The sequence below is a fragment of the Prionailurus bengalensis genome, chromosome B3 (assembly GCF_016509475.1).
Source record: "Prionailurus bengalensis isolate Pbe53 chromosome B3, Fcat_Pben_1.1_paternal_pri, whole genome shotgun sequence".
NCBI lineage: Eukaryota > Metazoa > Chordata > Mammalia > Carnivora > Felidae > Prionailurus > Prionailurus bengalensis.
Genome location: NC_057355.1, coordinates 102,991,519 through 103,003,874, shown reverse-complemented (window position 1 = coordinate 103,003,874; position 12,356 = coordinate 102,991,519). Strand labels below are relative to the sequence as shown.

The 12,356-nt window shown below is 36.5% G+C and overlaps 1 protein-coding gene across 1 annotated transcript in view; it reads left to right on the top strand.

The window, feature by feature from the left end:
* Positions 1-12,356, top strand: part of WDHD1 (WD repeat and HMG-box DNA binding protein 1) — a 69,602-nt gene that overhangs the window by 22,873 nt on the left and 34,373 nt on the right. Inside the window, 3 exon segments of the mRNA XM_043556206.1 lie at positions 4,828-5,038; positions 7,591-7,778; positions 9,599-9,783. Of these exon segments, the coding sequence (XP_043412141.1) occupies positions 4,828-5,038; positions 7,591-7,778; positions 9,599-9,783 (584 nt within the window).

The window sequence follows — 12,356 nt, the reverse complement described above, 5'->3', positions numbered from 1 at the left end:
GAAGCATGATTGGAAACTAAGTTTAGCTTCTCAAAAAGTCAAAAAATTGATTCCGAAGACTGCAGTTGGGGGAAAGCTGGGATGCAGTTCAGCTTGCCTGACTGAATCCTCAATGATTCAGAATTTGGTAGCACTAGTTACTTCTAGAAGTGAGGCTAAAAATAGGAGGGTTGGTTTAATGAACAAGTAGATGTCTCCATCTCAACATTGGTGTGCATAGCTAGGTAACTGCCTTCCTTCACCGCCATGTATATTCTGGCAGGATGCTGGAGATTAGATCTCTGGAAAAGGTAAAACAGAGAAGGTCTTTGTCAGAACACTGGGTACAGTTGAACGGCACTGGGCAAAAGAGGAATACTGTACTGAAAAGGATTAAATCAAAGTGTATATACTTGAATGTTAAAATTCTCACCTTGACTCCTAGAGCGTTGTCAGTCAGTCTTAGGTTGTTCAGGCAAGAGATTGGAAGAATCATCTTTGGGGAATCTATCCAAGAAAAAAGGCCTAAAGAGAGAGAAGATTTTTAACTCCAGGAAAAAAGTTGTAAAAGAAGGGAAAAGTGATCATCATATACCACATTTATAAAATGAGGATAGGAATAATGCCTACTACCTAGGATTTTATTGTGAGGATTATATCAGTTATGTATAGAATTAGAACAGTCTCTAGTACAGTTTATAAGTGTTGCTATTATCTTTATTCGACTAGGAATAGCATTTAAATGGTCATAATAATCTAATTCCTGCATATTGATCCAACCAAAATGAGAATTTATCTATATTGGGAGGATATACATAAATATAAGAGAGTAGGGGTGGTTGAGAATTATAACAAATCTTCATCTTTCCCAATATAGGGAAGTTAATAGGATCGATTAAATAGATAATGATTAAAACTGAAACACTATTGTGTCATATGTCTAAATGTAGGAGTTAAGAAGCATTTGTTTTCTGTTCTCTTATTTCATTAAACATTAGTTTTCTAGAACACAATCTTATGTACTCAATCTAAAATATTTGTGATAAAGTTCCTTTTCAACCTTTTAAATTTTTTTTTAATGTTTATTTTTTGAGAGAAAGGCAGACCGTGAGTGGGGGAGGGACAGAGAGGGAAACCCAGAATTTCAAGCAGGCTTCAGACTCTGAGCTGTCGGCACAGAGCCTGATGCGAAGCTTAAACTCAAGAACTGCGAGATCATGACCCAAGCTGAAACCAGGAGTTGGATGCTCAACCAACTGAGCCACCCAGGCACCCCAGTTCCTTTTGAATCTTAATGGTGCTATCATTAGAATTTTATACCATACTTGGGGTGCCTAGATGGCTCAGTCAGACTCTTGGTTTCAGCTCAGGTCCTGATCTCACAGTTTGTGAGACTGAGCCTCACATCAGGCTCTGTGCTGGCAGTGTGGAGCCTGCTTGGGATTTTCTCTCTCCCCCACCCCCCTCTCTCTCTCTGCCCTTCCCCCACTCACACTCACTTGCTCTCTCAAAATTAAAAAAAAGTAAAAAAATAATTTTATACCACAAGTTTTCATTGTCTTAATTAACATTTGTACAGTTTTCATTCATGCTATAGGAGTCACTTGTGAGCTCTACAGTGTGTCTGCTTACTATTCACTTTTTTTTTTTAATATGAAATTCATTGTCAAATTGGTTTCCATACAACACCCAGTGCTCATCCCAAAAGGTGCCCTCCTCAATACCCATCACCCACTTTCTCCTGTCTCCACCCGCCATCAACCCTCAGTTTATTCTCAGTTTTTTTTATTTTTTATTTAAAAAAAAATTTTTTTTAACGTTTTATTTATTTTTGAGACAGGGAGAGACAGAGCATGAACAGAGGAGGGTCAGAGAGAGGGAGACACAATCTGAAACAGGCTCCAGGCTCTGAGCTGTCAGCACAGAGCCCGACGCGGGGCTCAAACTCAATGGACCGCGAGATCATGACCTGAGCCGAAGTCGGCCGCTTAACCGACTGAGCCACCCAGGCGCTCCAGTTTATTCTCAGTTTTTAAGAGTCTCTTATGGTTTGCCTCCTTCCCTCTCTGTAACTTTTTTTTCCCCCCTTCCCCTCCGCCATGGTCTTCTGTTAAGTTTCTCAGGATCCACATAAGAGTGAAAACATGGTATCCGTCTTTCCCTGTAGGACTTATTTCCCTTAGCATAACACTCTCTAGTTCCGTCCACGTTGCTACAAAAGGCCACATTTCATTCTTTCTCATTGCCAAGTAGTATTCCATTGTGTATATAAACCACAACTTCTTTATCCATTCATCAGTTGATGGACATTTAGGCTCTTCCCATAATTTGGCTATTGTTGAAAGTGCTGCTATAAACATTGGGGTACAAGTGCCCCTGTGCATCAGCACTCCTGTATCCCTTGGGTAAATTCCTAGCAGTGCTATTGCTGGGTCATGGGGTAGATCTATTTTTAATTTCTTGAGGAATCTCCACACTTTTCCAGAGTGGCTGCACCAGTTTGCATTCCCACCAATAGTGCAAGAGGGTTCCTGTTTCATAAAATACCTAGGAGTAAACCTAACCAAAGATGTAAAAGATCTGTATGCTGAAAACTATAGAAAGCTTATGAAGGAAATTAAAGAAGATACAAAGAAATGGAAAAACATTCTGTGTTCATGGATTGGAAGAATAAATATTGTTAAGATGTTAATACTACCCAAAGCAATCTACACATTCAATGCAATCCCAATCAGAATTGCACCAGCATTCTCGAAGCTAGAACAAGCAATCCTAAAATTTGTAAGGAATCACAAAAGACCCCAAATAGCCAAAGTAATATTGAAGAAGAAAACCAAAGTGGGAGGCATCACAATCCCATACTTTAGTCTTTACTACAAAGCTGTAATCATCAAGACAGAATGGTATTGGCACAAAAACAGACACATCAACCAAGGGAATAGAATAGAGACTCCAGAATTGGACCCACAAATGTATGGCCAACTAATCTTTGACAAAGCAAGAAAGAATATCCAATGGAAAAAAGACAGTCTCTTTAACAAATGGTGCTGGGAGAACTGGACAGCAACATGCAGAAGAATGAAACTAGACCACTTTCTTACACCATTCACAAAAATAAACTCAAAATGGATGAAGGACCTGAATGTGAGACAGGAAACCATCAAAACCCTAGAGGAGAAAGCAGGAAAAAACCTCTCTGACCTCAGCTGCAGCAATTTCTTAATTGACACATCTCCAAAGGCAAGGGAATTAAAAGCAAAAATGAACTATTGGGACCTCATCAAGATAAAAAATCTTCTGCACTCCAAAGAAAACAATCAAGAAAACTAAAAGGCAGCCGACAGAATGGGAAAAGTTATTTGCAAATGAACTAGCCCTTGGACGAAGGGCTAGTATCCAAAATCTATAAAGAACTCATCAAACTCCACACCTGAAAAACAATCCAGTGAAGAAATAGGCAGAAGACATGAACAGACACTTCTCTAAAGAAGGCATCCAGATGGCCAACAGGTACATGAAAAGATGCTCAACGTCACTCCTCATCAGGGAAATACAAATCAAAACCACACTGAGATACCACCTCACGCTAGTCCAAGTGGCTAAAATGAACAAATCAGGAGACTATAGATGCTGGAGAGGATGTGGAGAAACTATTTGTTTTTCAAAGTGATCTTATGGGGCACCTGGCTGGCTTAGTCTAGTAGAGCATTGCAACTCCTGATGCCAGGGTCATGAGTTTGAGTCCCACATTGGATGTGGAGATTACCTAACAAATAAATAAATAAAGTGATCTAAAAAATCATTTACAGTGACATCTAGTGTTTGCAATGGTATGTTCATATTCCTAGGAATGAAGGATTAATGTTGAATTTCCTTGCCTCCTTTATTTTTTTATTGGTTCTATCCATTTACTTTTATAAGCATCAAAAAAAAAAAAAACCCACAAAAAACTAGCTTTAACTGAGATAATTGAAAGCAAACATATCCTACCTAAGCAAAATAAAACAAAATAAATTTAAAATAAAAGTAAATGAATGGGGTGCCTGAGTGGCTCAGTCAGTAAGCATCCAACTTCAGCTCAGGTCATGATCTCGCAGTTCGTGAGTTCGAGCCCTACATCGGGCTCTGTGCTGACAGCTCACAGTCTGGAGCCTGCTTCAGATTCTGTGTCTCCCTCTCTCTCTGCTCCTCCCCCACTCACACTCTGTCTCTCTCTCTCAAAAATAAACATTAAAAAATTTTTTTTAAAATAAAATAAATGAATGACTGATGAGAGACTTTGTAGGAACTTATAGGTCACTTCTCTGGAGAATGACTTTTGAGGAGTAAAACCTTGCCTTGTATTTGGGTATATACAGTATTTTTTTATATGTCTGTTGTACACTCCTGTCCCATCCATAAATACTATAAGGCATTTAAAATAAGGACTGGGCGGGGGGGGGCGGTGCCTGGGTGGCTCAGTCTGTTAAGCATCCGACTTCAGCTCAGGTCATGAACTTGCAGTTTGTGAGTTCAAGCTCCACGTCGGACCCTGTGCTGACAGCTCAGAGCCTGGAGCCTGCTTCGGATTCTATGTCTCCCTCTCTCTTTGCCCCTCCCCTGCTCATGCTCTGTCTCTCTCACTCTCAAAAATGAATAAATGTTTAAAAAAAAATTAAAATATGGACTAATTCCATAGATATAATTCCACAGATATAATTCTTATAAATACATTTATTAATTAATTCTTGTCAGGGAATTTACTTACTTGGTAGAATATATAGGTGCACATTACAGAATTGGCTTTTGAGTAATTGCATTTATTTAAATAGTTCACTAATCTTTGTAATTTGTGTTAATTTGTTCAAGGTCTCTAGCAGAGTAGAAAAAGATTACAGTGATCTTTTTGATGGAGATGATACAAATAATGCTGGTGATTTTCTAAATGACAATGCAGTGGAGACCCCTTCTTTTTCAAAAAGAATTATAAATGATGAGGAAGAAGATGACGACCTCATGCTGGCTTCAGGTCGTCCTAGACAGCGAAGTCACATTTTAGAAGATGATGAAAACTCAGTTGGTATGTATTGACTTTGTGGATGTGATGATTCATCCTGTCAATTGATATTTTACAATTTTTTTATTAAAACTATTATTTGAAGTCATTATTAAGTTTGTAGAATGTAGCTAATGTAGTGGGTAGAGGGAAGTATGTAGTATTAAGTACTTATGTTAAAGAAGATTTCAAATCAATTATCTAAGCTTCTGCTTTAGCAAATTAGAAACAGAAGAGATTAAACTCCAAACTAGCAGAAGGAAGGAAATAAAAAACAGAATTCAATGATATTGACAACCAAAAGCTGTAAAGAAAGTCAGTAAAACCAAAAGCTAGTTCTTTGAAAAGATCAGTAACATTTTTAAACCTTTATCGTGACTGATCAGAAAGAAAGAGAAGGCATAAATGACTAATACAAGTAATGAAAGGGGGCTGTCACCATAGATTGTATAGATATGTACTGTCCAGTATGGTGGCCATTAAGCCATCTGTGGCTTTTGAGCACTTGAGATGTGGCTAGTTCAAAATGAGATGTGTTATAAGTATAGAATGCAACCAGACTTTGAAGACAGTATGAAAAAAAGAATGTAAAATATTTTAGTCATTTTTTAACATTGAATACATGTCAAAATTATAATACTTTAATACAGTATAATATTAAAATTAAACCTTTTTTTACTATTTAAAATATGGTTACTAAAAATTTTTAAATTATATATATAACTCCTATTTCTGTGAGATAGCACTGCTATTAATAACAAAATAATAACAATAGTACGACCAATTTTGTGCCCATAAATACAACAACTTAGATAAAATGGACAAATTCTTTGAAAGACATAAGCTACCAAGCTAACGCAAGAAGAAATAGGGGCACCTGGTTGGCTCAGTCCGTTATGTGTCCAACTTTGGCTCAGGTCATGTATGATCTCACAGTTCACGAGATCAGCCCATTGGGCTCTCCGCTATCAGCACAGAGCCCCCTTCAGATCCTCTGTCCCCCCTCCCCTCTGCTTTTCTCCCGTTTGTGTGCTCTCTTTCTCAAAGATAAACATTAAAAAAATTTTTTAATAAAAAGTAATATGAATAATAGTGTCTGTTAAGAAAATTGATGTTACAGTAAAAAAAACCTTCAAATAAACTGCTAAAATAGCACATTTGAACATTGTCAAGTAAAATGCCAAATACATTTTATGGCGGTAAATTTTGCTACATTTAAATCATATAGGGTTTTATAGGACTGGAGTCCTTAAATATTTGGTCTCCAGAGTTTATTACATTCTTAAAAACTTCTGTGGACCCCAAAGAGAATTATTTATGGAATTTATATACTGTTATTTACCATGTTAGAAATTAAAACAAAATTTAAATATATTTATTTACTTTTTAAATTTTTATTTATTACGTATGTATGTATGTATGTAAACATAAGTAACATTTCAAATGAAAAACTTAATAAGAAAAGTGGCATTATTTTACTCTTTTGAAAATTTATTCCATGTCTGGAATAGAAGATAACTGAATTCTTTCATGCTTCAGAATTCATTCTACTGACATACGTGTTGTTTTGCTTAATTGCTTGAAGTATGTGAAGAATATTCAGGCTCAACACAAACATGTAATTTGAAAAGGAAGTATTACAATAACCTATTGAAATAATTGTGGATATCCTTTGCTACTGTACCAAAACTCAACAAGTGATCATTTCATAAAGATTATTTGCAGTGTGGAATCTGAAAACTCTCCAGTGAACTTTCCAACTATATTAAGATCCATTGGTCTGACTTGAATGGATCTTTTAGTTTACCATGTTTGATTTTGAAATACATGCATTGGTAATTTAGAAAATACTGGTTCACTGAGGTTTGCAGGCCTTTGTAATACTGATACATTATCTAGGATTGTATTTGTTAGTATCATCACCAATCTTGTCAGAAGTTTTTAAATATTAGGAAGCAGTCAAGCTCATGGTGGCAGGTAAAAGTTTTCTGATTCTTGCTTGAAAACTCAAATTTTATCATTGGCAACAGATTGTGTCAGTTATTTTTCTTAAATGACCAGCCTACTTCGTTATTTTCAAGAAAATGTTGACCAAAATACCAAAGTCAGCATAATCATACTTTATCTGGCATTCTTTCAAGTAAAAATGGTGTTTCATGAGAAAATCAACAGTTCAGCTTACAACTCATTTGTACGAATGGTTTCTTTTTTTCTGAGGCAGACATCACACGTCTTCATGCACACTTCTCATTTTAGCACAGAGAACGTTTTTTAAAAATCTGTGCAAAGATTAGGGTTTAACAGAATTGATATTTTTACTGCAATTGAGTGGTGGTTAACAGTGAGTCGACTGCTAATACAGATGGGTGCCGCTGCCTGGATTTATGTCACAGCACCAACAGTTTTACCCTCTACTGTTTTTGTACCATCGCTGTTAACATTAACACAGTGGAGGAGGCAGATAGCATGTTAGTATTATTAAGTATGAATGGAAAATGTTATTTGGATTTTATAATGCTTTTTTTTTTAGGTCATTGGTATTTATGATTCTCTAAGTATAATTCTTTGTTTTCTAGATGTTACAATGTTAAAAACTGGTTCTAATCTTCTCAAGGAGGAGGAGGAAGATGATCAGGCAGACAGCATTCATAATCTACCACTTGTAACATCCCAAAGGCCATTTTATGATGGGCCGATGCCAACTCCCCGGCAAAAGCCATTCCAGTCAGGTTCTACACCCGTGCATCTCACTCATAGATTCATGGTAAGCTTTGGATCTACACTTAACTTCAAAATAGTTTTATGTTTTATATTATATTATATTATATTATATTATATTATATTATATATTCTTTTACCTTTAAGAATTTTTTCTCAATATAGTTAGTTCTGTTTGGTAAAAAATATTTTTAAAAACCTTGATTAACTGGCCTAGAGCACTTTGGTACAGAATTTTGTGGTTTATTTTTTTATGGTTAATTCAGTTTTATCTTATTTCAACCTTATGTTAAATAAAATTCTGCTTTGCAGAGTGACAAAATGAACATAAAGTTAATATGACTATATATCTTGCAGTACCTCTTGGTTATACTTCCAAACTTTATTTCTCATATTAATTTTTATATAATAGTTTATACTGATTCCAACACACTAGTGAGAAGATGTTTTTTAGAAGACAACTCTTAGTATGATATATTAGAAAGTGATAAGTGCTATGGAAAAAAAAACTCTCTGCCTCTTTTCCCCATCCACCCCACTGGAATGTAAACTCTGAAGGATAAGAGATGTTTCTGTTTTGTTTATTGATAGCACTTAGAACAAGGTATGGGGCGCCTGGGTGGGTCAGTCGGTTAAGCATCCAACTTTGGCTCAGGTCACATCTCACGGTTCTATTTGTGGGTTCGAGCCCCATGTTGGGCTCTATGCTGACAATGTGGAAGCCTGCTTGGGATTCTCTCTCTTTTCTTCTCTCTCTCTGCCCCTCTCCAACTAGCACTTTCTCTCTCTCTCAAAAATAAATAAACTTAAAAAAAGAGCAAGGTATGGCACAGTAGTCATTAAGAATATATTTCTAGGGGTGCCTGGGTGGCTCAGTTGGTTAAGCGTCCGCCTTCAGCTCAGGTCATGATCTCACAGTCTGTGAGTTTGAGCCCTGTGTTGGGCTCTGTGCTGACAGGTCAGAGCCTGGAGCCTGCTTCAGATTCTGTGTCTCCCTTTCTCTCTGCCCCTCCCCTGCTCATGCTCTGTCTCTCTCTGTCTCAAAAATTAAAAAAAATAAAAAATAAGAAATTAAAAAAATATATATTTCTAAAATGGATAAGTGAATATATTAGCTTTTTATTTTAAGCTTGAGAGTTAAGAAGTTTAATATTTTTATTTGTTGGTCATTTGAGGTTTTCCACCTCATGAGGACTTTGCCTGGTATCCACCTGGCATAAATTTGTAGGTAAATATTAAAGTTGATGTTTTATTTTAATAAGACTTTTTGTTGCTGTCAGTAATCATCATCAAGTAATAGGTCTTAACTTTTTATTGTCAATTGTTTTATGTGTAGTTATTTGTGGTAGAGGAAAGGAAACACTAGGGCCTAGTGTGAACCTGTAGTGTACATAGATGGAAGATAAGTTTTCTAAATGGTATCAATTTATGTTGCTTTAAAATGTATATATTTATTCTTATAATTTAAACCAGTTAGTTGTAACAGGAAAATATGCTGTCATTTATGTCTGTATTTATAAGTAAATACAGTTTTGAAATATTTCTTTTGGGGAATTTAATGGTTTGGTTGTACAAAATTGTATTTTTTTATGGCAGTAGTATAATTTTTAAAATATTAAATGGAATACTCCATTTGCTAATATATAAGTATGTGCCTTCTTCTCATGAAAAGAGTAGATAATAATTGTAGTCTTGATGTCACTACTCTTACTTGAAACTATTTAAAGGTAGATAAGCTGTGGTTGTTCCCATAACTTAAATTTCGATACAGACTGAATTATAGTATTTGTTAATTTGTAGTTTAGTCTACTGATCCTAGGACCTTTTAATTTTTCTCAAGCTTGTATTTAACCTTAATGCTTGTAGGTGTGGAACTCTATTGGAATTATTCGCTGCTATAATGATGAACAAGACAATGCCATAGATGTGGAGTTCCATGATACCTCCATACACCATGCAACACATTTATCAAACACTTTGAATTACACAATAGCAGATCTTTCTCATGAAGCTATTTTGTTGGCATGTGAAAGCTCGGATGAACTAGCAAGGTAAATTCAAGATTATTAGGAAGAATTCGTCATTGCTGAGTTGTTAGATATAGAAGTGTTTCATACATAAGACTTCAGAACATGTCTGTTTTTGCCTAATTGTCCCCTCACTTACATTCTCTAACTACAAATGAAGATATGACAGTTTGTAATTGCAAGAGAAATGGGGCTATTTTTTATATTGTTACTGTGTTTCATTAGTATTACAAGAATAATACATATGAATTATAAACAGACATGCTTAAGCAGTACAAATTTTTAGGAAGAAAAAGTCCCCCCAGAATTCTGTCAGACATAACCACTGTTAACAGTTTGATGTGTATCCTTCTAGATTTCTTTTTGTATAAATCCCTGTCCTTTTTTTTTTTTTTTTTAATTCTTTTTTTTTTCAACGTTTATTTATTTTGGGGACAGAGAGAGACAGAGCATGAACAGGGGAGGGGCAGAGAGAGAGGGAGACACAGAATCAGAAACAGGCTCCAGGCTCCGAGCCATCAGCCCAGAGCCTGACGCGGGGCTCGAACTCACGGACCGCGAGATCATGACCTGGCTGAAGTCGGACGCTTAACCGACTGCGCCACCCAGGCGCCCCATCCCTGTCCTTTTTAAATTTACTTTATTAGTATAATTTATGTACAATAAAATGCACCCATTTTAGGTGTACAATTTGATGAGTTTAACGAATGTGTATATATTCAGATAACCACTGTCCCAATCAAAAAAAGTTTTTCTTTTAAGATTTTATTTTTAAGGAATTCCCTATACCCAGTGTAGTGCTTGAACCCACAACCCAAGACCAAGTGTCATACGCTATATCAACTGAGACAGCCAGGCGTCCCTCAAAATTATTTTTTATCACCCAAAATGTTCTTGTATCGCTAGACAGTTAATCCAGTACTTTCCTTGGACAAGTTTTTTGTCACCTGGGTTTCTTGTTTGTTGGTTTTGGGTTTTTTTGTCACTATAATTAGATTAGAAACTTCGCTATTTTGGGTTTTTTTTTTTTTAATTTTTTTTTTTTTTTTTTTACATTTATTCATTTCTGAGAGACAGAAAGAGACAGAGCACAAGCGGGGTTGGGGCAGAGAGAGAGGGAGACGCAGAATCCAAAGCAGGCTCCAGGCTCTGAGCTGTCAGCACAGAGCCCGACGCGGGGCTCCAACTCACCAGCTGTGAGATCATGACCTGAGCCGAAGTCAGACGCCTAATGGACTGAGCCACCCAGGCACCCCTTGAAACTTCTTTAAAAAAAGAAGGGGGGAGAATGATATTTGGAAAAATAGACAAAAAAATTATGGTGGAGAAGCAGTAGAGGCTGAATCCTTTTTTTTTTTTTTTAAAGAAGAAAAAACATTTTTACTTAACTTTCTGTTATTTCAGCCAGATTACCCTCTCCTGATCTCTCTTCTTCAGCAGATTGTAGTGCTTATACACTTGATCGTAGATTTTTACCGACTCTGAGGTGATTTGAAATTAAAATCTTTCTGATTGGATACATTAGCTTCTTGCTGCTCAAAGTGTAGTTCACAAATTAGGGGCATGGGTCACCTGGAAGCTTATTGAAAACAGAATTTCAGACCCCACCCCAGACTTTCTAAATCAGAATCTGCATTTTAATGAGATCCATGGGTGATTGAGTATGCATTAGAGTCTAACAAATATATTTTAATTGGTTTCCTAATTTATACATTGTAAAATCCACTCTATACTTCATTATTGAATTAAATCAGTTTACTAATAGAAACCACTGTTGACTCCATGTCTCTGACTCAGAATCTTACATAAATAGAACATTTATTTCCATGTACAGTTTTTTTCCAGATATCTTTTTCTTTGTTTTCCTGGGTATATTATTTCACAGCTGAATACAATGTTACTTTTCATTTTAAAATTGAATTTAAAATTACTCTTCAGTAAATCAGTACTGCCTCTGGTTCTAAATACTGTAATATCTGCATTCCCAAGTTTAACCTTACTTTCATGTGTGTGTGTGTATATATGTGTGTGTGTGTGTATGTATAAATATAAATAAATGTAAATAAGAAAGACTGGAAACATCAGATTGTTAGCAGTGGTTGGTGATCTAGCTGGTGGGATTATATGTGATTGTATTTCCTTTCTTCCTTTGTTTTCCTATATTAAATTTTTTTCTTTCATTTTTTTTTTTTTTTTTAAATTTTTTTTCAACGTTTATTTATTTTTGGGACAGAGAGAGGCAGAGCATGAACGGGGGAGGGGCAGAGAGAGAGGGAGACACAGAATCGGAAACAGGCTCCAGGCTCTGAGCCATCAGCCCAGAGCCCGACGCGGGGCTCGAACTCACGGACCGCGAGATCGGGACCTGGCTGAAGTCGGACGCTTAACCGACTGCGCCACCCAGGCGCCCCTATTTTTTTTTTTTTTTTTTTAATTTATTTTTGGGACAGAGAAAGACAGAGCATGAACGGGGGAGGGGCAGAGAGAGAGGGAGACACAGAATCGGAAACAGGCTCCAGGCTCTGAGCCATCAGCCCAGAGCCCGACGCGGGGCTCGAACTCACGGACCGCGAGATCGGGACCTGGCTGAAGTCGGA